At 39.2% G+C, this 26,213-nt stretch overlaps 1 protein-coding gene across 2 annotated transcripts in view; it reads left to right on the forward strand.

Annotated features, from left to right (window-relative positions):
• NME7 (NME/NM23 family member 7) overlaps window positions 1-26,213 on the forward strand; it is an 89,203-nt gene that overhangs the window by 3,053 nt on the left and 59,937 nt on the right. For both annotated transcript variants that reach the window (XM_084201089.1, XM_084201090.1), the window contains exons 2-4: window positions 14,502-14,609; window positions 17,957-18,123; window positions 23,178-23,288. In XM_084201089.1, coding sequence (XP_084057215.1) covers window positions 14,502-14,609; window positions 17,957-18,123; window positions 23,178-23,288 — 386 coding nt within the window. The remainder of the gene's footprint in view (window positions 1-14,501; window positions 14,610-17,956; window positions 18,124-23,177; window positions 23,289-26,213) is intronic.

Genomic DNA, 26,213 nt, shown 5'->3' on the forward strand with positions numbered 1-26,213 from the left:
CCTGCTTTTCTTAACCTAAGATGTGTTCTCCCTCTTGGCTGCTGGAGTGCTCCACTATTCTGTAACGGTACCTTTCATGTAATCACATTCAGAGATGTATTTTTGCACTGACACTTGAAAGTGTTTGAGGTATGGAAGTGCAGTATTTTCCAGAGAACAACGGGATCTGTTCACCACAGATACAGAACCTGATTGCAGTGGAAACTCTGTGCCTAGGTGCAGTTTAGAGGATTTCCTTTTCTTCCACCCTTTGAAACAATTATTGTTACCCCTGCATTCTGACAGCTGACATTACAAAGACTCTTTGAACAACAGGACAGACAAATTATTTCCTTCTTGTGCATAAAGACATCAAGGCACATAAAAACCAGGTGACTTGTCTAATTTCTGATTTTGACCTTATGGATGTAGAAGGACACAGTTAGTGGAATTTAAGTGTCCAACTACCTTAGTTCTTTTTGCAGACTTAAGGGAAAATATATAAGAAATTTGCTCTCTTGGTTTCCAGAGCTTGCAGTCTTGTAATTTTGACAAAAGTCTTATATGTATCAAGGGATGAGCACTTCAGCCACTTCAACAGAAAATTTGACACCTTGTGTGTTACACGTTTGCTGTAATTATTATTATCATCAGTTCATTAGTAAAACCCACAGCTTGGAGAACATCAACATGGAAATCATCACCCTTTAGACAAGACAAGGAAGGAAAATGAGAATTCTTTTAAGTACGTTGATTCATTACTGGAAAATACTTCTTTTTTTTTAGAAATGGGTCTTAGGAAATGAATCAGGAATTTCTAGAACTTGACAATAGTGAGGCCTGGGTTTTCATGGAGTGTTCAGATTTTCAGCTGAAGACTTTATAAAGGCAGAACAGCTCATGGGGCTGGGTTGGTTTACAGGACTCCTGGGACACAGTGTTCTCAACCATACTGGATGGTCTGGTAAAATGGAATAATTTCGTGAAGATCTGTCATTCAGAACTACTCATATAAACAGACTAAACTCCTTCCTGCTAATAGACTTTCCTGAACAAGTGCAAGTTTATAAAATGACTTTTTGTAATTTTCAGATTGCTTACTTCCTGTTGCAAAACAGCTGCCATTAAAAAGGAAAAAAAAAAGGCATTTTAAACTCTTCCAGGAAAACATGCAATATCAGTATCTCTGCAAAATACACTTTCCTAATGCTTAAGAAATATTGCTTCTTTGGTCTTCAAACAAGACTCGGTTTCACTCGAGTGACAGCTGGTGTTACATTGAATTTTCCTCAGCTGCGCTGTGGCCTGATCCTGTCAGTTCAAAATTTGCAAGACAGAACCAACCACAAAGACAATTCTCTGTATTTAATGCCCAACTCTCATTTGCAGTATTTCATCACCGGGAGAAAAATTTTGTATGCAGCACAAGGAGAAAATAAGCAGAATGTTATACTAGCCTCTAACTGCTTGTTGCATAGTGAGTCTTCCTGTGAGCATCAGTAGTGTGTCATGGTTTTGTCTTGAATGGTGATTCCAAACAGTGGAAATCTGCTTCTTCAGCAGGTAGGCTGTGTGCATTGCATAAGATGTAGCTGATAAAATAACAGATTCTTTGGCACTCTGTCAGGCAAGTGAAAACTGTTTGAAAACCCCCATAATGTTCCTTTGTTCCAAGAGCTCATTTTGGATTTGATGTTGACATCTTTATGACATTATGTGCTTTATAAAATACTGCTCTACAAATACAGAGTTGACAGGTTTAGAATCCATGGGGTAAATTGCCTCCTACAGTAGCCAAGTCTTGGCTTTGGCTTGCAGAAATTATCATCTCTCCAAATGTAATTTTAGATTAATTGGTGGCTCTTCTGATGGGGTGACTCAAACAGATGACGTTGTGATAGTCAAAGTAACCTAACATTGTCTGATGATAACTTTGATACTGATCTCCCCTTGTCACCTAGAGTTGACTGTCCAGATCCTTTGGGTTGTGGGTACAGATCTTAATAACTGACATGTCAGTCCTAATGGTATGTTGGGGTATTTTTAAAATATATATATTGCTAGAAACTCAAGAAGTTCAGGAATTACTCAGTGAATCAGTGCCAGGAATAGAGAAAAGTTACAAACTTTCAGTTAGCAGTAAAAAATAATAGAATTTGATGACAGAGGCAGTAGTTATTTAGAGAGATGTTCCAGGCAGATTTGATGTGGGTAAAATTTACCATTAACCATCAGAGCTCAGCACTTTTTGAAAGTACATCTAAATTGTTCTTAGTACAGGAACCCAGCTGGTCTGTGTCAGATCTGGAGCAGCTTGGAAGGATGAGCATTACCTTTGGGCAAAGAGACACCAAGCTATAATTACAACCATAGAATCATCATTTAGGTTGGAAGGGACCTCGAATCTGCTCAAAACAGGTCTAACCAGACCAGGCTGTTCCAGGCTGTGTCCTGGCAAGTCCTGAGCATCTCCCAAGATGGACACTTCTTGTGGACATCCTGTGCCAGTGCTTGACCACCCTCTTGGTAATTCTTTGTTTTTCTAGTGTATGACTGGAATGTTCTATGTTTCCATGTGTGTCCTTTGCTTTTTTTGCTCTCACTGGGCACCTTCAGGAAAAGTCTAGATCCATCTCTTTGGTGTATTTCACTTAGGCAGTTGCAGACAGCAGTAAAGTCACCCTCAGCCTTCTCTAATCTGAGTAGGCTCAACTCTCCCTGCCTCCTCACATGTGTCCTGTTCTCCAGACCCTGAATGCCTTGGTGGCCAGTGGCTAAGCACTAAAAACTGAACCTTTTAAGTTTTTCTGTATGGTAATGCCTGTTTCCTTTAAGCCAGAGGAGTAGTGACCCTCCAAAAAGTAGTTTTGGCTGTTCAGTTGACCATTTTAGTGTCAGTTTCTAGAATCCTGTGGTGATCTAGTATATCTGAGTGGGATACTCTGTTAGTCATGAAGTGGCTGGGGAGAAACAATGGTTGTAGGGAACACCTATTGCTCGAAGTCTGAAGAGGGCTTGACTTTTAACTATAATCGTAGCTGCAAGAAATAATCACCAAAAGTACTATTTCCTGACAGTGAACACTGTGCTTTGCCTAATGCATCCAAACTATTTTGTGTTCCCTTGTGTGCTTATACAGATGGAAACCAGAGGCCCTGGTGCCTGAGCAACACATCAAGGTCACTAGTAGTGTTGTGTGGGTGGAACCCCATAGTTCTCTCCCAGTCAGGAAAATGGAAAGAAAAAACAGCATAAGGGAGTAAATTATGTGTGGCAGGGCTTTGGAACATGCTGTCACAGTTTAATACTAAGAATGACAGCTTAGCAAGTATTTTCATCTATAATGAGTGTATCTCAGATCAGATGAGCATGTAAAGAGGTAGAAGTTTTTTTTGTTTGTTTTTTTTTTTCTCACATTCTGTGCCTATTAGAGTTATGAGAAATTCTGTGAGGTGCCTTTATGAGTTGTCCCGGAGTGGGCAGCTCTGATACTCACTTAAAAACTGTGGTATCAAGATTTTTGGGAAGCTGTGGATTGGCATTGGGAGGCTGGGCCTTGAGGAAGGCCAGGCATTGAGGAAGGCCACCTGCACATGTGTCTCAGTTTTCCTGTGTGAAAGGACTTCATCACCCTGGCTATTGTGATCTGTGCTTTATCATTTAATCATTTCTGCCTCCTCTTACGAGGTTACTAGTTTTGAAGCTCTAGGTGCACTAGGAAGAGACAGCAATGCCTTCTAACTGATCATTTCAGAAGTGAATTCTTGAGGTTTAAATAAGGTGCTCAACCTGTCGTTGGGCAGCAGAGGGTGCTCATGTCTTTGGAAAGAAGTGGTTCTCTCCCGAGATGTGTTCCTGAGAGCCTGTTGCATGATCTTTGTTTGCATGCGATCCTTCAATAATTGTAACTACCTTAATTTTCTTTTTCAAAAAATCGCACTTTTCCTGCAGAATACTCCAACACACTTGAAAGAAGAGCTACACATAAGAGAGGGCTACATATGGGAAGTGGAGAGAGGTGGGTGGCATGCTTGAGCCTGTGTACCTGTTCTTGCACATTTAAGTGCGATCCCTCACTAAGTTTAGTACTCCTATTTTTAGCCTTTCCTTGTTTTCTTTCTCCTACTGTAGGGACAGTATCATGCTGTATGTTTTCTAGTTACATAGGAGCAATGCTGTCCTCGCCCTGTCTCATGCTCTCTTTTACAATACACTCTTTGAACTGTGATCTTTTAAGTCTGAAGACTCCCATATCACTGGGACGGGGTAGAAGAATGGTGGTCTGGATCCAGTCCTTGCAGCTACTGACATTCTGGACTCGCAGTGTTTCCAGGAGGCAGCTGCAGAGGCAGTGTGAAGGCAGAATTTTCCCTTTCTGACTTCTTCCACAACTGCCTGGTTCCTGTGCTCTAGTCAAGGGTCTGTGGAAACATGAAATTAGGATGAACTGACTAACCTGCCTCTACTCTGCTTTGTCAAAATGAACGGGGATTTATGATGCCTAAATAGTACAAATATTTTAGCTACTAAATCGTGGTATCTTTCCATGAAAGGAGTGATGGTGATGATTATTCCCATTTTACAAAAGTGGGAAAAATAGCCTCCTTATGTAAAAGGTCCTGAACATCAGTTGCACTAATGCAGGGGACAGCTGAGTAGGTGGAACTAAGCAATCTTATTCAACTGTGTATGGGATTGGAATCTCTCAGTCACTGTCTTCATCCAGCAGAGATGTTTGCATCTCAGGGGAATAAAATAGTTCAGTTGTGCAAATCTGGTAACAAAAGTCCTATGCTCTGGGAGAGAAATAATCTGTAAATTGTAGAACAAAGCTTCATAAAGTGAACCTGTAAAAGTCTGTTAGGATTGGCAGAGTTTCGGAATATGATTACAGTCACCCACAGAAAATTTTGATTTCTTACTTCACTAGTGGGAAATTGCTGAACAGATTTTATCATGAGAACTTCTGTTTGCACGTAACTTGTCATTAGTCTGACTTCAGAATAAATTACGACCATGACATCTGTGGGCTGAAATCTGGATTTAGTCCAACTACCTTAGAATTTGGCACAATCTGAGAAAAAGTAAAGCCAGCGTTGGTTAAACAGTAGTGCAGACAAAATACTCGCTGTTACTGCTCACAGTAGTGAATGAGGAACGTGTCAGCAGAGTTGTCAGCTTCATAGACCATAAATTGTTTCTAGATCATGACAAGCTCTGACTGTTCCAGGTGGATGCAGTGTGTGTGGTCTTCAGAGCATTCACACAGGCTCCTGGGTGCTAATTGTTTGTGGTATTGGCTGGCTGAAGGACCCGCTCTCCCTGAGCTGTGATTCCAAGATAGCCAACTAGTTCTTGTTAGAAAAGCTTTTCAGAAGATTATTATGAGCTGAGATAATCTGAAGATGCTGTAGGCATTGTAGTGCTTTGAAGTGCTGTTAACAGCTTTAGTTTAGGATTTGTAGGTGTTTCCTTTCAAAGCTCTACTTCCCAGCTGCTTGTAACTTTCTCCAATTTTAACCATTCTGTGTGAAGATTTCCAGATTGATTCTACAAGAGGTTGAAAATTTAATGGAATACCAGAATAAGAATGTGTGGGGAGAAAAATCCTAAAAGTGCTTCAGAATCCTAATAAAAACACTTTAAAAAAAAAAACAAAAAACAAAAAAAAAGCAACAACCACAGAAAAAAGTGTTCCTTTGGAAAGCTTTAGTTCTCAAAATACTGGAAATTAAAAGCTGGAGGTTTGCCTGTAAGTACAATATTGGATGGACGTTGTGATGAGGTGTGCACAGGTGGCTCAGTGTTTCTCTTCCTGGCATCACGTGGAGGCATTAAGCTCGTGGTGGGAAGGTGGAGACGTGGTGGGAAGGTGGAGACGCAGCTTTCAGCAGCTGACCACTTAGTTCTGCCGCTACTGGCTGATTAAGTGCAAAGCACCTAAACTTCGTGCTCAGATGTGATTATGTGGGATGACCTGTGTTGCAAATCGTGCTCTGATTCAGGGAACAGCTCTGCTTTTGCTTAAATCACTGTCAGGCTCTGCTGGAGTTAGTGGAGGCAGGCAGGCACTACCGTGCTGAGCACTACTGACTGCTCTAAGAGGAATTACCTGTAATCATGTAATTATGAGTGCAATAATATATGATCCTATCGTCTGCAGCTTTATAAATGTGTAATAAATGGCCACATGTTCTGCTAAAGACAAGATGTAGCTGGTCTTCTAAAGCTAAACCTGTCTGGACAGAGCAGTGAGTAGCAGTATGGCATCCTTCATGTGTTTTAGAGAAATTGTTTTCCATAATTAGAAAAATAACATAAATCCTGTAACCAAGTACTTATGTATGGCATGCAGTTGCAGAGGATTGAAGTTACTGATCAGGAATTTCAATTCTTGATTATTTTATATGAGAGCCCGGGGAGGGGGGGGGTGGGTGGGGAGGAAGGTTAGGTTATACTAATCATGCCTACATGCTTCATAGGAAGCTTACATAATTTAGTAGTAAAAGCAGATTTCTTGCTTAGTAAATCAACAGAACAGCCAGTTTTGCTGATGTGGCATGAATTGCAGATTCCTAAATCTGACAAGAAAATTTGAGGCCTTCAACCTTCTAGAGCTGTTTTTATCACAGCCCCTGAGCATAAGGGTATGATTTACTGAACTGAGATCCCAGCTGAAGAGGAAGATTCCCTTGGTTAGTGCTATGGGGACAGAAGTATTTCCATGCTGCTTGGCAACAGATACCAAGCAGCAACAGCCATATGAACAGATCCGGTCTAAAAGGCACCTGAGAAGCCTGGGGACCAGTAATATTGTATGTCTGTGGATCCAAAGGATGTAGCACCAGTTGGAGGAGTGCATAAATGCAGTAGAATGTTTGACTCAATAGATTTCAAATATGATTAAGAATGTTTGCAGGTTATCTAGCTTATCCTATATTTGCTTAATTTGAAATAGTCTAGAGTTTGTGTGAAATTTTCACTAGGTAGGCTTTGCTTTCTACAAGGAGAGGATGAAAAGAGATAACGTTTACAAAATTTATCAGTGCGCTTTTGAGTAAAAGGCTTAGGTTGAGAATTGTCTGTAGTCAAGACATTGTCGTGGAAATTGCAGTTGCCAGATGTTTTTCGTTTTGAAAAGCAATCTTTTGATTTCACTTTTTCACTAAAGAAGAGCCTGTTGAGAAAGTATTGTGAGGTGCAACAGCAGTGAGGGGGCTGCAAAATTGGAGTTCTAAAAATTATTCTGACTTGTGTGTCAGAAACATGAATAGAAGAGGAGGAGGAAAATAAGTTTTAAGAGACAGAGTTAATTGAGTGCTCTATCTACACAGTGTTGTGGATTTAAGTTTTGCCTGGAAAATATCCTGTATTACATAAGCTGTGAAGGCAGAAGATGGCTTGAATAACATAGCTTAATAAGCATGCACTGATGAGAATTCATTTTTGTATTTAAGGTGCGCTACAATGCTGAAAATCAGAGCACTTTCTGCCAGGCAGAATGTTAGACTTCACTGTGAGCTCAACTATAGTTAGACATCAGAGAATCCAGGTGGGTATGGGCCTTTATTAAACACCTGAGCTGAAGAGAGGCTCTGGTCACAACAGTCAGGGATGAGAAACATGATTATGGGGAACCAGCTCTCATTATTTCTCATGTTTGCATAAGTACTTGACTTATAAAGAGATTTTTTAGAGATTTCAATTGTTTTAAATGTTACTGAATTTTACTTTTCAGTTTTATGTCTGCAGAAGATTGTCACATATAAGATGTCCTTCCATCAAGGAGTAGCACTCCTAACCTACTGGTTAAGACTGTCTTTTAACCTAATTAAGGTTATATCTTTTTGGTCTGGTAGTGTGAATCTGCAACCACTCGGTGCCATGTGGGAAGTCTGGCATCGTGCAGGGCCTGCACCTGAAAGCATTCAGCTGACAATAAAGCAGGGCTTGCCAGATGTTGAAATGGGAGAACAGGAAAATCTATCAAGTCAACCATTTGAAGCAATCAGAGTATTTCTGGGGTTCTGGAGAAGGCAGGTGCTGCTGTGATGGCGCTTCTGTCACTGGCCTGCGGGGGGAGTATAACGCTGTCAGTGGCTGCTTCTGGCTGAAATTCTTGGTTCTTGCTCCTCCCAGCAGGAGTTTATCAGTCACTGCTTTTCATTTGTGCTGAAGTCCTCCTCAGGACTAGGAAGTAGCATTAAATCTGAAGTGGGGATTGGTCTGGGAGAGCAGTGGTTGGAGATTTATGGGCTTTAAGGAACAGTTTCAAATAATTCATAACAGGACTTAGATACCTGCTGGAGGTTGATAATACAGTTATGGCAATAACTTCTGGACTTTGGAAGTTGATTATATGTTTATAACAACAGTTCCTGGGCCTAATTCTGAAAATAATGTTCTTGGTGAAAGCAGTTGGTCTGGTCCCACACTTCACCCCTGTGAAGGCCAACATCTGTCTAAGCAATGCACCAGCACAAATGGTGATAGTTGGTGGGTTTTTTGTAGAAACTATAAAGAGGAAAGATAAAGATACCTCTTCACTGGCCATTTCAGCTTTTTTTAATTTTGGTTGCCAAGCTCTAATACTTTTGTGATTTTTTTTTTTTTTTTAAATCTTGTTTCTTCCTAAAAACATAAGGTATGTACATGTTCATGCGTAAGCAGACTATAGGATGTTGGAGTCAACGAGCTTCATGATATCATCACATTAAATATTTTATAATAACTAGTATTCTTATGCTTTGAAACCATTTTATTTTTTATAAAAATACTCTTGCTTTTTTTGAGAGTTCCAGCAACCTGGAGGGGAGCAGGTTGTGAAAAAATGTTCCCTTAAAATTGTTTAAGAATTTTAGGCAGCTTCAGAGCAACCTTTCCAGAAAGCTTTTTTGGTGCATTAGGAGAAATACCCATTTGGTGTGAGAATAGTTCCTGTCTGCTGGTCCATCCTGTGATGTTTCCAGTGATTTTCATAGAAACAGCTTGGTCTGTGCTTTACTGGAGGTTTTCCCTGTGACAGCAGAGTTTTACAAAATATAGAACACAATATCAATATAGAACAATATCAGGATGGATTGGATTCACCTTTTACTGAGGTTTGTGCAGTCTTTTTATTGCTTCATTAGAAGGTGATTCATTAGGAGATGATTCAAATCCTTTGATTCTTTTCCCCTTTGGTCTGATTTCAGAGTCACTGAGAAAAATCAAAGGAGCAGCAGACAACAAAGCTGCACACTTTAAATGTAGCAATACTCTGCATAACTCCTAAAGCTGTAATATGCGAGCAATGGGCCCTGAGTCTGTGTCAGATAATGTAATGCATGCTGAAGTTCCTGGCAGCTTGTATAACCTCATAGAAACCATATTGCTAATAGCGTGTAAAGGTGCACTTTCTAGATACCTCAGGACTTTCTGATTTTGAGAAATATTTTGGTAGTTTCATGTGAGGTTCTCTTGAGCTGAAAAAAAATAATAAGTTCCTGGTGCCCTGTGTTCTCCATTGTAAGGTAAACTCTAGTATAGAATTTCTAGTCAAAATCAGTGGAGGAGGAGGAGAGAACTAGTCACCCCAGAATAGTGCAGTAGTGTGGCTGTTAGGTGAAGCATTTGGAAAACCAAATCCATGTCTATGTTCTTCATAGGTCAAACCAGAGGGGTAAAGTTTCTCCACCTCTCCATGGGAGTTCCTTAGTCCTTGAGCTGCTCTTTTACCACTGTTGCTTCTCATGAAAACCTTTGGAAGATCTCCTTTTGTTTTCCTGTGGACAGAAGCCTTTTGGAAGTCTAGAAGTTTTACAGGACAAGATATTGTGTCCTGTCCAGGTTGTTAAGAATTCTGCTTTTTGGTATTGAATGTCCTTGGCAGTTTGGTTCCAAACACACCCTTTCCCTCTGCAGAGTTTTGTGGGAGCACAGCTCTTTCATGGATTGGTCCTAGAACTTAGTCCCATGCTGGCTAAGAATGACTGCTTCCCCCATCATTTTCAGAAGTAAGTACAAAATTTAGCATTTTTATTTCAGCTGTACTTCAGTAAGTGTTTCTCATGTCCATAGAGCCATCTTATTGCATATTCACACATGCCAATATAAACAAAAAGCAAAAGTCAGCAAAACCCACATGCATTTAAATGTTGTTCTGGGCAACTTACATAAGGAAGAGGAAAAAACCTTTTCTTTCCATCATCACAGTAGGTGAACTTTTGACATTGCTGATCTCAGTTCTAGAGTTTACCATGGAAAGGAGATGTAAATGCCGAGTTCAAGACAGCTGTTCTGGAAGTATCAGTATGTAAATGTAAAGTGCATAATCACTGCTGGGGTTTTTAGTGGTAGCAATTTTTTCCATTAATGCGAGCATTTGTGAAAATATATTTCTCCCCCATTAGGTATTACTTGTTTAATTGCATAGTCATGAGAGCAGAGGCTATGTGTGATTTTTAATGAGGGAATGGTACAGAAATGAATGGAAATTAATTCTTTGAAGCAAGAATTTTCTGAGTTATGATGTACTTATAGATTCACTTAATTTGTTATTACTTGAGCTGTTCAAAGGAATGTGCTTTCAGTGGTGACTAAGATGCCTGTCCCATTTCCTGGGGGAATGAGGTACGCTCTGGTCAAGAGCTGTAAAATATTCCCCTTTCAGGACTCATTCTCAGTCTGAAGCAGTGTGGTGCATTGAACGTGTCACCCCCTGACAGGTCACCACTGTTCTCTAATCACTCTTCTTTGGAGAGTTATTTTCTCTGTGTTTCCTTTGTTAGGAGGATGGACAGAAGCTAACAATGAAACTTAGGTTGCCTCCCACAGTACTTCCTAATCCTTGAGACTCCTTCCAGTTTGCAGTCAGGACAAACTAGTGAAGGGGTATGTAGGAAAGTTGTTTGTCATACCAGTTCTGTTGACTGAGTGGTGTACTGATTGAAAACAAGTATTCAGAAATTAGAATTTCAGGCTTGTGAAGGCTTAAACATTTATTGCAATCCTCACAGTATGTGATGGGAAGCGGACAGTTTTTTGTGTTTGGTTTTTGCCTTCAAAATCCTACTTCATTAAATAAGTAAATAAAAGTTTCTGTTCTCATGTAAAAATTTAATATGTACACACTTTTTAAGAACTTACATTTTGAAATTGGCATTTTTGATGACTTTGAGTGGCAGTTTCACAGCACTGCCTGGCAAGGGCTTCCCAGAATAAGCTCACCATATCATGACTGTATTCCATATTGTCTTTTATCTGTTTTAAGACTATTTGCATGAATCTGCAATAGTAAGGTCAGAGTCCTGCTGTATTTTAGGTACTTGTTTGCTAGGGTCTTCAATTTGCTTTCAGTGTTGAATTTCTTCACTTTGCAGTGTCTGCCTCTTAAACAATTGACATGTTCACAAATACAATGTTTCCAGTTAGAATGTTTCCCATAAGCTTTGAACTTTTTTCTGATACTGTTCTCTATATGTATAAATATTTATTGTAATAATTCTATGTCCATACAGCAGAGAAAATTATAGTTATGGTTCAGGAGAAGCTTTAGAGGCTTTTTTTTGGTCATTTTAGAAAAATACTAGGTCTCCATATTTTCTGGATGCATAACAGTAATGCATTCAAGCTGTCCTGCTTACTGATAGCATTTTCTGGGTGTTTTGGGGATTAGCTCTGCAGTTTTTCTCGAGTCTAAGTAGCATTTATTACTTTGCTTTTACTTACAATGCCAGAAGAAGATAATACAGAATGATGATTTCTGCTATTCAGTGGCCAGTAGGGCTTGCTGAATAAAAAATATAACAGCTCAGACATTGAATAAAATCTTATAAAATTAATTTCAGATTCTTAATGAAAATCAGATTCTTAAATCCAAGGTTGTGTTAAAAGAAAAAAAAAAGATGCAATTCCTCACCACACAAGGCACACCAGGCAGTTTCTCACTGTAAACATGAAGGTGCTGATGATTGATACTGGTGACTAAGTAAAAAAATCTAATGGTGCTTTCTTTGGTTGTTCACATAAATACATTACTTCCCTGAGACAAGTAATTTACAAATTTTGGAAGTTTTGCTTAAATGAAAATTGGTAGCTTCTGTGGCAACTGCTACCTCGAAAATACAGTTGAAAGCAAGGCTATAACATGAAAAAGTAGCATGTAGTAATGCAATTATATGTCTTCATGTCATGAAGAGGCATTGATTAAGGATGGTGCATCTATTTTAATTCATCCATCAGTAGTTATTTTCTGGAGGTAGTACTTGAGAAGTGCCCCATCTCTGGAAGTGTTCAAGGTTGGATGGAGCTTTGAGCAATCTGGTGTAGTGAAAGGTGCCCCTGCCATGGCAGGGGGGTTGGAACTGGGTGATTTTTGAGGTCCCTTCCAAGCCAGACCATGTGGAAGAGGTTTTACAGTGACTTCTGTGAGCCAGAGAGAAGTTTAATAAGAGGATCCATGTTTACTCCTGCAAGAATTTTCTACCAAGGTCATTGACATAGAAACTGAGAAACAAAAAAGGATAAATAAGAGAAACCTGCAACTGCTGATTCCAATAAGCACTTTGTTTGTCTTTTGTGACAATGAGTAAAGTGTAAACTTATGAGTTTTGTAAGAATCTATAAAAAGCATGCATGCTATAATAAAAACAAGTTTGAAGCCTTCTGAAAATGGAGTGTGTTGCTTTGTATTGTCTCCATCTCAATTACGACAAGACCATTCTATGGTTCTGTGAAACAGGACTGTTTTTCTTTTTAGACAAGCTCTTCGGCAGAGAACTGCTTTTCTATGAAATCCATTCTTGATAAGATGATGGTCAGCCAAATCAACTGAACAAATGTCTTGTTGTCTAGTAGAGTGTGAGATCAAAGTTGAAATCAGTCTGCCAACCCTTATTACTCCTTATTTCCTATATAGAAAAATCAGGAGTGAGTTTTGCCATGAGACAGAGTTAGTTCTGATTTACATTTCTCCAGAATGATGGCAGTGGCAGTAATGCACAAACACATCCAGCTCAAGCAAGGGCCGGAAATCAGGCTAAGTCCCTAGGGAGTTTTCATGCTGGATGCTGCACATAAAAGATGAGCTTAATTCTTGTCAAAGGCTGCAGTGTGTGCTGTACAGATAATAGAGAAGTTGGAATAGCTGATGCTAATATGGTTTCCAGTGCTGCGCAGCCTTCTACAGAGAGAAGTGGAAACTTTGCATCCTTCACGGGGCACTGTGCTGCCCCCATGGCAAAAGTGTTTCTGCCGTGCAGTCATACTTTGTTTGCACCGTAAGAGCTGACAGGAGAGTGGGGCATTTACCAAGAGGTACTAGTATTCATCACATTGTAAAATTCTGAATTTGTTCTTCATTATCTCATTCTTTCCTCCTGCTGCTTCTGTTAGGACTTCAACCTGCAAAAGTGCTTAGTCCTAAGTCAGTGGTAAGCTGAAGATGCTGGAAAATTATCATTCTTTTCCTGCTGGTATTTAAGAATAGTCATGGAAGCTTACAGGAACTCTCTTTTTGCTTATTAAGTGGTCTTTGTAAAAACTGAAATGTTGCCCTTTTCTAAAATCTGAAGTACTGAAGAGGCCCACGTGGCTTTAAGTTGAACTCCCAGTGGTTCCTCAATGTTTAAAGTATATAAGAAGAGTACAGATATGTGTAAAGTGTGAAGGTCAGTTATAAGACTGTGCTTGCCCTTAAGAGTAGCAGTCAGATTTAGAAGAGATGTGGGAGTTAAAAATTTAGAGCTCCATCTAACTATATCAAATAACTGATATTGTTTCAATAACTAACAAACATGTGCCACTAAGAGGAATGAAAATTGCACATCCACGTGCTGTGCCTCACCTTTGTTCTTGCTTTGCTGGGGGCTGTTGTCCTCTGAGGATGAGGCATGGAGAGAAGCTACTCATGTAGTTACACTTCTGGAAGTACTGCAATCCATTTTCCTCATCTGCACTCCCTAGGGGCAGAAAGTGAGTTGTAAATGAGGTCGGGCTATTTATGCTTTATGTAAATTTCAGGAAGTTAAGTAGTGAATCAAACTAATATTGTCCTTAACTTGAATATTTTTATCTCATCATTAAGAGAAATTTAGATTTGACTGTTAAGGAAGAGGAAAGTGTTTCCTTGTAGGATGTATAGAAGCTGTGTTAAGAGTCTGTAATTTAATTGTAGGCGAACACTTTTTTTTAAGGAAATAAAGTAAATCAAATACTTTGACTAAGTTGGGAAGTCTGACAACAACTTCAGCAGTAGTCTGTGCTTCATGACTGATGAAATCGGGGTAAGTTATGAGATTGTCTGGAAAACTGCCATGATCAAAGTTTCATCCTATTTAAAAGATGATAGCCAACAAATGAAAAGATGTCAGCAGCTGTGGTAGGCAGGAGATAATATGCAGAGTGTGCGAGTCCATTTACGAGTGATTTTTTTTTTCACTTTTCTGATAAGAAATGGAGGAAGTTTTTTATTTGTGTATTTTTACATATAGACTATGTATGCTTTCTGTAACAGCCAAATTTTGCCCCTTTTCTTTTTCCAGAGTCAAGATGAGAGATATGCTTTCATTGCTGAATGGTATGACCCAAATGCTTCACTCTTTCGGCGTTATGAACTTCTGTATTATCCAAATGATTCATCAGTTGAAATGGTAAGAATGTAAGAAAAAAATCTCTTGTCATAAATGTAATATCAAATTAAATAGTTCATAAAATGGCAATTCACTGCCTATACCTAATAATTTTCCAGGTAAGAAAATCTAATTTAAAATGTGTCTTGCTCTGTTTCTAAAATGAAAAGAAAAGTAAGTGAAGCATATAGAATAGCTTCCACATTTATGATTTTCTTTCTTTCTTAAAGCTTGCTTTGGTGTGGAGAGATTATTTTCACAAATCTGTTTTCATTCAATCTCTGCTTGGGTTTCAGAATTGAAACTCAGTAGCTCTGGCCTACTGCTTGAGAAAAGTAAGCTGACGCTAATTCCAAACAGGAGACTAAGCTTCAGCAGGAATTCCAGAAGTCTCTGAAGAGTAAAGTGTAAAAGATTCTTACCAAAGTAGAGGAAATGGTAAATTTGGTTTAATGAGATGTAGGACATTTCAGACAGTGAGATCCAAATTTTTTCATCAGTGGTGCTTGCACAGACCTTTCTGACTTGTTGTTCATTCCATTGCTTATTGCCAAGAGTGAAAACCAGCATTTTGCAGTAGCAGGCACGTATATAAAACTATAATATGTACTGTAAAGATAGTCCTCATGCCAACTAATGCTTTGCGCCTCCTTTTAGGAATGATTAAGTGGCATGGATTAGTCCATTCCAATTCTTAGTGAAGAGTCTAAGAATAGCCTAGATTTGGATATTCACACTTAGTAATTTCATGATCAAATTTTAACTTTCCTGCTATAAAAATCAACTGCAGAAATAAGAAATCTACTGGAATTGGCTTTTTCTTACCCAAACTGCTCCTCACAGAAGCAATAATACCCAGTTGTGCGAGAAGATGCACTTTGCACAGATTACTTAGTTCTTTGTATGATGTCTGTATGTGCACAGTTTTCAAAATGTGAGGTTTCTAATTTTTATTTCCCAGAGACAGTTTAGCTGATCAGTCAGGAACTGTAATAATCTTCCTACACAACCATGTGTAGGCTGGCAAAATTATTGTTCATTTCACCTACATGTCTCAAAACCAAGAGCTTCCAAGGTGTTCTTGAGTTTCTTAATGCAGTACCTGTGTCTTGGCAAACTTTTGCATTATGTTGATGTCTCGTAGGTTAAAGTAGTGTAGTGTGCCATAGATTGCATGTGGGCAGCCATAGATTGCATGTGGGCAGCACAGGAATTAGAAGAACAAAAATGTATGTGAACACCCTTAGAATATCTCAAAATCACTTTTGGGGATGAGTTTGTGGACAGATATTATATTTAGAATTATTTTCTGGATTGTTTATTTTTTATTTCTGCAGAACTTGGTGATTTTTTTTTCATTATTACTGCCTTGTTCTTCTGCATCTTCTAGAACTTTCCTGTGGAGGTGACAACCTGCTCTTACCTCTAACATATCTGAGAGAAGGGAGGTGATGGTTACGAGCCAGCTTTCCCCCACGTACGAGGAAGATGTTTCATCCCCTCCCCCCCATCCCTGACACCAGCTCTCCCTTAATCACACACCTCATCTGCAGGTGGAGCAGAGCTCTTAAGGGCTTGTATTACATGGAGTCCTGAGCTTAACTCTTCTTTCTGTCCTTCATGTCTTGCTTGTGAAGTAAAATGCCAATGGGAATAATAAGAGAAGTTTCCAGCTTACTTTGCAGCTGTAAGAAGACAGCATAGGTTTTTGTCAAAGGACAGCAAACAGTTTTTTCAGTCAGACTGGATCTCTTGACAGAGAGGCCCCATTCTCCAAGTCTTCCATAGAGAAAAACTCTCATAGGGAATTCTTAAAGCTTTAATAACATTTCTTTCTACAAAAGATTTCCTAAAAAGAGAGAAGAAATCTTTAAAAAGGACAGAACGATTTTGTTTTGGGTAGTTTACTTCTACTTGTGCAGGGGCAGGAGTGGAACAGTCCAAACAGTTTTATATTTCTTCTGCTGTGGCTTATCATTCAGTTTATAAGAAGATCTTTTAAACATATTCAAAAGTCAACCCTAAAGAGGAATCCTTTAACACAGATAGATCCCCTCTTCTTCTTGAGATGAGAGAAGCACCTTGGGGTGCCTTTCTAGCAACCATTAGTGAAATAACCAAGGAAATACTCAGATTTTTGGTCAAGATATTGAAGAATTTGCTTATGGTTGAGACAGGCTAATAGGCTTCATGGCAAAGTCCTGGTAAAACAAGTATACAAATTCAAGTTGGTTTCTTTGATTTTTTTTTTTTTTTTACTTTTTACCATGTTGTCATTTCATTCCCTACTGCGCTTGAATAGTGAACACTTACTAGGAGTATGTATTAGGGGCTAAGGACACATCAGGAGGGAAGGATTCTTCCTTACAATCATGCCTCAGTAGAAGGCAGTATCAAAATAATTTACAGTTCTTTAATCTGCAAAGTTTTGGCTCTCCTGAAAACAATTACAATTCTTCTAGCCTTCTAACAGGACTGTATTCACCCTTTTCAGAACATGGAATTTTGCTCTTAAATTTTTTTTTCCCCTCCCAAATTTGTGGGAATGATGTTCCTTCTTTTAATGCTATTCTAGTGGATGCACCATTGCAGTGGAAGACATCGCCTGTAGGTTGAGACAGAAGAAGTTTGGCCTGAGGAGGACAAAGCTCTTCCTTTCACAGACTTCCACTTCCCCAGGAATTGGAAGGCATCTGTAATATCTACTTGCAGTGAAGAAACTGTTCAGCAGGTTGACTTCTGTGCTTTGCTAGCCCACCCAGAAAAGTACACATTAATGTCTGGCTTCTTGCTTGGAGTGATAATACATAAAGCTGAATTGTCCTGACAGGCGTTTGAGCTTGCAGCTCTAGGCAGTGAGAACATCTCAGCCAAGTGTTGCAATCATCTCTCCGTCCCTAATGCCGAGTCTTATGCAGTCAAATAGAGCATAATATCACTGGAATGATGCCCTGAAGAGGAGACCTGCCAGTGTGTATCCCGCTCGTTCTGGTGTGAGCCACTGGGCTGTGAAACAGCACGGATGTGCTGGGGGAACTCTCACTGAGGCTGGGCAGAGGCATTCACCAGGCACCTGAACCTTTTATCACAGCTTGAATTAGAAGAAGCAAATTACAAACGAAGAAAATTTCAAATGTAGCTCTTAGCCTGAGACTGTTTAAATTGAATAAATTTGTAATTGTGGTTTAGTCTTCTAAGCCTTCTTGGTACCCCTGTAAGTTCAAAGGGCTTGGAATTAAATTGATTAAGTGATCAGATTCAATCCCACAGTACTATGGAAATTTCTGACAGTAGAGTAAAGATTAAGTTGAGTTTGCCCACAACTAAATCTCTTGCTTAGGTAGATTTTAATCTTGTTTTTGCTGCAGTACGATGTGAAGAACCGTCGCACATTCCTGAGGCGCACCAAGTACGAGAGCTTGCACCTGGAGGATTTCTATGTGGGCAGCAAAGTCACTGTGTTCTCCCGGCACCTCACCATAGTGGACTATGGGAATCTGTACACCTCTCGCAAGCTTGGGAGCCGCGAAGAGAGGTGAGAAGGGAGATTTTGGAATCTTGTGGTTGGTGTTTGCTAGAAATGAGGTTTCTGTACTAATGTGGCTGCACGTTTGTATGCGGTTTGAAGGGATCTGATTTTCTGCTGGCTGCAGAGAAGCAAAGTGGTACCTTGCAAGGCCAGCTTCTCTATGGTATCAGCTGCTGGCTCCTCTAGGTATTTTGGCAGAGAAAAGGGGGAGGAGGAAAATGGGTCCTGTTCAGCTTTGTTACTCAGCCAGGGCAGGCAGCAGTAGGGTTCTTGTGATTTGTAAATTCTCCTGGGGCAGAACTGATGTGGCAACTGATGTGTGCTGATCTTGAAAGGCATGGACCTCATGAAAGTTGCAGCTGTCTCGCTGGGTTCTGTGCAGAAGCCTAATGCCTCACCAGTCTGATCTCTTCTCTGTTAGTAGTGATAAAGGAAAGTACTAGAGGACTGTTCCCATTCTCTGTTGCTTTTCCTCATTGTGGAAATTTTTTCTGAGAATGTTTTTCAGCTTCTCTTAAGCTCTGTGTGCATGAGGACAGAAAGTACAGTGTGGAATGTCAGTAAAAATTACAGGCTTGTTTGTTAAGATGAAGTTTGTTTATCATGGATGAAGATAAGACTTGTAATATATTTTTGGTTTAAAGACTTGCTTTGGAAAAGACTTAAAGAAGCCATCTGAGAGTGCATATAAGGACTAAGAATACAAGAACACTAAGGTTAATTTAAAGAAATTCAGATCTGGTTTAATGGCAGTGCAGGTAATTTCTGAATTTGCAAATTAATACACTTTTATAATTTCCTCCAGCTTTTTAGAAAAGAACACAGAACATTTTCTTAGGTATGATATTTCAGTGAGCCTTAATCACTTGCTCTCTTGCTTCCTCCCAGTAAATGGGCTTGTTTTGAACTCTTTTTGGAGAGTTGTACATAACCAGACAGAGGAAGAGCTGCATGTTTTAACACACATCTTTGTCTTAACTGCACAAAAAAAAAATCGCTCTAAAAATACATGCCATAATATCTTTTCAGAGGAGTTCTCGTACTTCTCTAAGCTGGGGTTGGGCGTGGTGAAAGAGCAGCAAAGGACATAGGGAACACAAGGGAATGGATTCTGTCTGTGTATGTGGCTACTCTTTCTGTTCCTCAGGGCAGCTTTGGGTAGATTATAAAGATTTAGTAGATCTTTATATCCGTGTAAAGTTGTGTATTTCCTGCTTTGCCTAAACTAACATAATGCCTGGTGCTCTTGCAGTGCTCCTGCAGTTATACCAAGAAAAGGCAGCTAATGATAAAATGACATTTTCTAGTAGGAGACGTTGCAGTCTACATGGCAACATTGTAATTGTGTTGGTTTTAGGAGGAGGCAAATTTTTTTACTGCTCTACAAAAGGAGGGGAAGGCATTTATGACATGTCTGCTGTTTGGAAAACATTTTAAGAATGTTGGCTGAAAGATAACATAGATATTCAAGTGGTGTTACATATTCAGAATAGCCCAAAGGAACATAGTGAAAGGTGCCTTACTCAGGCAAAGGATCCTCAAAATTCAGTTTCTTCATAGAAGCTTTCACTGAGTAAACAGGGTCATATTAAAAGAGTTTCCTTGGGCAAAACAGTTGCATGTGAGTTATTTGTCTTTTTGGCCCGTTCCTAGCAGGTTTTACAGCAGTTATTAGATTTATGCCTTGCATGATAATTCCCAAAATAATGTGCAATTGGAATGATATAAATAATTTTAAGGTTGCTGTATGAAGCAGAATATTGAATATTTCTCTCCTTTTTTTTTTTTTTTTTTTTTTTTTCAGTTGTGCTGTACAGGACTACTGGGAGATCAGTTTGACTTTGGAAATACATTCTTTGGTCACTTAATGTGTGCTCAGACAGGCTCAGCAGAGGCTTTTGAGGGAGACTGTGGAGTGAATATTAAAAAAATCTTGAATGTTTTGAGTTAGGGACATTTACTTTTGTCAGCAAAACAAGTGAATGTGACCCTGGGTATGTGAGATACAAAACAGATGTGTAGAAAAAGGCTAGATTTGCACAGGCACTTTCTAGAATTAAGCTAGAATTATTAAGACAGTTTTATTTCAGTTTCTATCTCTACTTTTCTTAAGTCTTGGGTCAGTATTTCAATATTGTTGTATTTAAGTGTTCTGCATTTCTGTTCCCCTCCCAACGTATCATAAGAAAACCATCACAAACAGTGGCTAAAATGGTCAGGTCAGCATGTCCTTACTTACAGTGTGCCACATAAGGAATCACTGGCATGGGACCAAGCTTTCTCTTTCTGTAGCCTTGTGATCCTCGGTGGTTGTAACCTGAGGTAAACATTTGTCTGACCAGTGTGTCCTGCCTAAGTAGGAGTTACTTAGAGTCAGTATCACTGGTATTGAAAATAATGTTAGAAAACTTGTGTGTCAGGCAGAAATACTTGTGTTCTGGTTTGAATGGGATATATTATTCTTATGCTTCTAGTCATTGACATAATCAGCATTTCTTCCCCTTCAAGACATAAGCCACTGTACGTGCAGCAGTCCTATTATCAGAAGTAAGTAGGTCTCAAAAGCATAGTCACAGCATGGTTTGTGCATTGTTCTTTTGATCAGTTCTCATTTTCTGTTGTTTCAGTACTTGTTGCAGTACTGTGACACAGTCCCTCTGAAAATGTAAGCAAGCGAGCTTAATTTTCCTTCTCTCTCCTTGGCTCCTAGACACTAAGCAGTTTTCAAATCTACACTGCAGACTGCATCATGCCAAACCCTATGAAACATATTCCTAATTAAAACTAAAAATAGGGCACATGAATCAAAATGCAATCTCAGAAACAGTCCTCAGCATCCTGAAGTCTGCTTTTTGTATCCGCTTGCTTCTGAAAAGCTCATACTGAAATGCTAAAGTTTAAATATCAGTGTCAGACAAAAGATATTACAAGGGTTGCTCATTGCATTTTGTATTAATGTCTTCTAGGTAAATTGCTTCATAATGCAATATTTCTTTGCAAATTTGTAGGAATTACACTATTACTAAACCCCTTGAAATTAGAAAAGTAAGACACAATTTATTTCTAGCTTTACCATTCTGTCTCAGACAACCTGTGTTATAACATAAATTCAAAAGTGTGTTCCTTGAGGAAATGCAAATGGTGCTGGAGATGCCATTCCAGAGGTTTGATCCTTATTGTTTGTGGGAAATGAAAGTGTTAAGAACCTCTTATGCCAGCATGCAGGTCATGCACTGTGTGATTCTCATTGGTCAAACATGCAGCTGCTCCTCCTCATGGGCCTCGATGCTTGTGGTATACCCTGTGATATGATAAATATCACAAAATGAGGTGGAGCTCTGACATCCTTGGGGAAGAGGGGACCAGGCTCTAAGACTGCATGGAGTAAGCTGGCAAACTGTGTTGGTAACAGGTCAGCCTTTCCTGCTCTGAAAATGGGATTAAACCAACTTTAGCCTGCACAGTCATGGACTGAAGCGCAGTGTAGGCTGACTGCTTCCATGCAGTTTCTGGCTGCAGCCTTAGTCCCTCAGTCCTTTTGTATCATACTTCTCCATGGGTCTGAGCCTGAGGTGCTCTGTGTAGGGGAGCTTTGTGGTGCTTGAGGAAATCTGTTTGTTTCTGAGCTCTGAAGGTCATCTACGCCTCTCCCTTAGCTGCAGATAAAATGTCGCATATGTTCAAATCTTCCTGGTTACATTTCCTGGTCCTAACACCTCCCTTGCTCTACATTTGCTGTGAAATAGTCTGTCTCTTGCCAAAGCATCTGTCAATCTGGGGTCACTTAAGGTTCAGAGCAAATGTAGTGGAAGTTCATCCATCTCCTGTAATCTCAGCATATTTGCCCTGGCTGGAATATATTGCTGCTAACTGAAGGGCTGCTTTCCATTCTATGCTGGTATATAAAACAGGGAATTTGCAATTATTTGTGTTTCGTTCAAGGAAGTACTGCAATAAAAAATTCCATCTTGGAGAGCCTTCTTTATTGGAAACAGTGTAAAAGATGGAAACTGCTCTTTAGGATTGTCAGGGATGTGGCGTTTCTGAGATGCAGGGTTCAATAAATCTCTTGGTTTGTAAGCCGAGCACATTTGAAGCTGACTCACCACAAGATGAATGCAAATAGAAAATGCAATTTTACAGACCTTCTCTTTGTGCTTGTTATTTTTGATTAATAATATGTTTAGTGCTGGTGGTGTTCTTGGTGCTGTGCAAAGCTCACTAAAATAGTCCTGGCCCTGGAGATGTAAAGTGTAAAAAAAGATAATTACCTAGAAGAAAGGATGTACTTGGAAACAAAGATGTGGGGGAGAGTGTAGAGATTTTTGGATTGATGTCCCTTAGAATACAGAATATAGCTGTCAGTCAGTATAGGAGATTAAATACCTCCTCTTCCATCTTTTTATTGTGTCTATTAACAGTGTCAGCTATTTGGCGTGCACATTCTAACCATGAAGTTTTTATACTCTACCAAGCACAAGAGGATCTTCTTCTCTCAGAGGTCTTCAAGTATTTTAAAAGTAATAATAAAACAATCAAACTCAAACTCTGAGTTTTATGGAAGAGGCACATGTTTAAGTAACATTTTTTAACAGGAACTTTAACAGCTTCAATTTTATGTATATGGTTAACATTAGGGAAAAAGGGAGCTGAGCAAGTAGAGGGAGAGATTAATAATTCAGTTGTGTTCTGACCCAGACTGAGGAGCTATTGAGATACCAGTTATCTAAGGGAGAAGTGGTCAAATTGTGTGTTCTGAGAGCAAAGGGAGAAGTTGGTAAATAATAACTGCTGGTGGAACATTGTGACCTGACTTGGGTTAGAAAGCCAAGGAAATTAAAATGTGCAAACCTCGTTCTTATCAGAATAATGTGTTGCACAGGCATTCAAGAACAGCATGGAAATTGATGAGACACTGGGACAATGAATATGTGACGGGGACAAAATTTCTCTTTGATGTGCTATTTTTTTTGTCTGAATATGAACCAAACATGCACACCAAATGCTCTAAGGAAAGTTGTGTTGGCTGTATCTCTCTAATAATTTTTTTTTTGCTCCAGAACACTGGCTTTGATTAAACCTGGTGGAATGCGTAAGATGGGACAATTATTTGATATCATTATTAATGCTGGATTGACGATAACTAAGGCCAAAATGATGCTGCTTTCAAGGTAAGGAATTCTTAAGGTTAGCTCTGTTGTATCTAAATATTTTTGCAATTAAGAATATTCTCTAAAGCTATTCTAAAGCTATTCTGTGTTGTTCCATGTGTCAGATCCATTCCAGTGAGTAAGAGAGGTAACTCATGAAACTCATCAGTTTCATAGTTCTGCAGGTTTCTGAAAGTGTTTAGAGATTTAAACTAAGTATTAAAAAGTGCTGTGCAAATGAGTAGGGGTGATGAAATACGTTATGTCTGTATGAACCCAAGGTGGCTACCATAGCTTTAGCAGTCCAGCAGTGTTTACAACTGACATGTCTGTATGTCCTCACCTCAAGGCTTCCTCATACAGGTGGTATTGCTCATTATAATAATGTCTTTAAAGTATTTGTTTTGCTTGCTCTCAGTAAATCTGTTGTCTTAATTTTTGCTCTCAGATTTTTGCTGGAAGTCCTAGGCAAAGCAAGTGATCTTCCGATGGCACAGGGTTGGACAGGTTTTACTCATGCATATTCCTCATCCCCCAACCTGTAGTGTTCTCCACTTCTTAATGAGCCCCAAGATTTAAAAGAAGGCATGCTTCAGAGGAAAGAGAACATATTTAATTTACCGTAGAAGACTTTCCCAAAGTTACTGCGTTATTTTTCCATTGCTGCTTTGCCAAACCTATTTGTATGCAACATGTTTTTGGAAAGAAAATCTTTCTATCTTACATAATACCATTTTGATGTATTCTTAGTATTTATGTGTGAGGTCAGCAACAATTTTTCCTTCACTTCAGGACCTTTTTGGCTTTCTGAAATACTGATAAAATAACTCTAAGACTTCCTCCTCTCCTTTCTGCATACACCTGCTGCAATATCTGATGGTACTGGTTCCAGATCCTCCACCCAACAACTCTAATTCACGAGTTCAAACATGTTTCTAATGTTTCTTTGCAATTCATAATGTTCTTTCAAACTAGCTTTTTTTTGCTTCCTCTCTCCTGTAATATGAGAGATTTGATCCTGAAGTGTTGTTTTGGGTCATGCTTTGTTTGATTGTCTGTCTGAGAAGTCCAACTATTGAGCCAAGTCACGTGCTTTAGAGTTGACTCACACTGAAGGGAAGAAATGGAGACTTGAACTTTTACTGCCTACTACAATATAAAAATTTCTGGTTGTCTTGTCTTATATATATAATTATTAATAAGCACAAGAATGGTCTGTGATACTGAATGTATTTAAATAGTGTCCTTAGTATTTTGTGATTTCTCTGCATACCATCTACTCAATTTCTTGGGACTGTGCTATTTTAAAATGATAGAGCTATGGTTTTGCCAGAGTCTTCTACCCTTACATTTCTGCAGGCTTGCTTGTTCAAATCATCATCATCATCATCTACTGCTTGCTTTAAAGGGATTATTAACAACATTTGTCTGTCAATCACTGTTAAATAGATTCATGCCATCTGTAGAAGTTGTATCCAAGATATGGAAGTGTGGGTAGGCACTTGCTTCTTCAGTCTCTTCCTTTAATCCTGTGTCAGTTCAGTCTGTTATACATAGGTGAACACTGTTTTCCATTATTTGAAAACAGAGAACTAATAATGAAATTAAAAAGGAACTAAGTTATACAACACAACTGCACTTTGATATTTATTTCAGTCGGAATTGTTAACTGAGTAGTACAGCTCAATTTGTTTCAGAAACAGACCTCTCAAATACTTCTTTGCAATCAGAAATGGTAATACTTAATCTCTTCACGTTCCTTTTTCATATTTGCCCTCCAAAATTCTTTGGTGACATAATTTCAGAAGAGGATTTTCTTGTGAAATAATGAATTGTAGGCAACCTTTTGCACAGTGTAGGCTTGAAGCGTGAGATTGCAAGAGTTCCTGTGTCTAGCACAATTTTTACATCATGCTTCTGCCTTAGTTTGAAAAGGAAGGGAAGTAAATCTACTCTATGGTTGATAAAATATTTTGGATTTTGAATGGCTCATACTGAACTAAAAGCAATAAACTAGGAATTACTCAGGTCATTTTGATGAAAAAGCTGGAGAAAAATGTGACTGTTCAAACATTAATAAATGTTAAGAAAATTAAATTCTTCTTATGTTCTTCTTGATGTTATTTCTTTCCTCTGGCAATATTTGGTTTAAGTCTGGACTGCAAATGGGAGAGAGGCATCAAAAGTGCAATTTCAGATGACAGAACTATGCCTTTGTTCATACTTGGAGTCTGTTATTTGAAAAATATGCAGGCAATTTCTGTCAGTAAACAGAGCTGCTGAAAATGAGCAACTCATGAAGACCAGAAAAAATCAGAAGACTGTGCTGCAGGTAAAAACAACTTTCCAATTTGGAATCTCACCCTACAGCACTGCTTTATTATGAACTCTGTACCCAGAGCAGAGGTCAGCAATATTGCTTTCTTTCACTTGTCAGTCCTCTTGAGGAGCTTGTCTTTCTCTACAAATTCCAGCTTCAAAAAGTGGCACACACCAGAATTTGGAGCAAGCCAATACTGAGCCTGTATTCTGAACAGGATTTCTGAAGCTGCTAAATAGCAGGTTTAGAGCTGAAAAACTCCATGGATTTTTCTAGCTGTTGCCATGCAGAAAAAGTAGTTCAGTAAGCAAGAGTAAAACGTGAGAAGCAGCTGGAGAAAAAGACGGGGAAGAGAGTAGGTTGGCTGGTGGCTGGGGCTGGTGGGATGAAAAGCCACAAAATGGTGTGTCCATTGGTGGATGGATGGTAGCTCTGCACTGCAGTGGTCCCCAAAACCTTGTAGTTGGGTAGCTGAGCCTAGTGCTGGTAGGAGTGTGGCTGTGGCAATGCAGAGCTTGGGAAGGGCTACCACCCTGTCTGAAAAGGACATCTTTTTGCTTCCAGCTCCTGAGGAAAGGCTGAGTAACAGCTGTGCTGCAGACACACTGGGTACACCTGGTAGCCTT

Source organism: Fringilla coelebs (assembly GCF_963513975.1).
Source record: "Fringilla coelebs genome assembly, chromosome: 2".
NCBI lineage: Eukaryota > Metazoa > Chordata > Aves > Passeriformes > Fringillidae > Fringilla > Fringilla coelebs.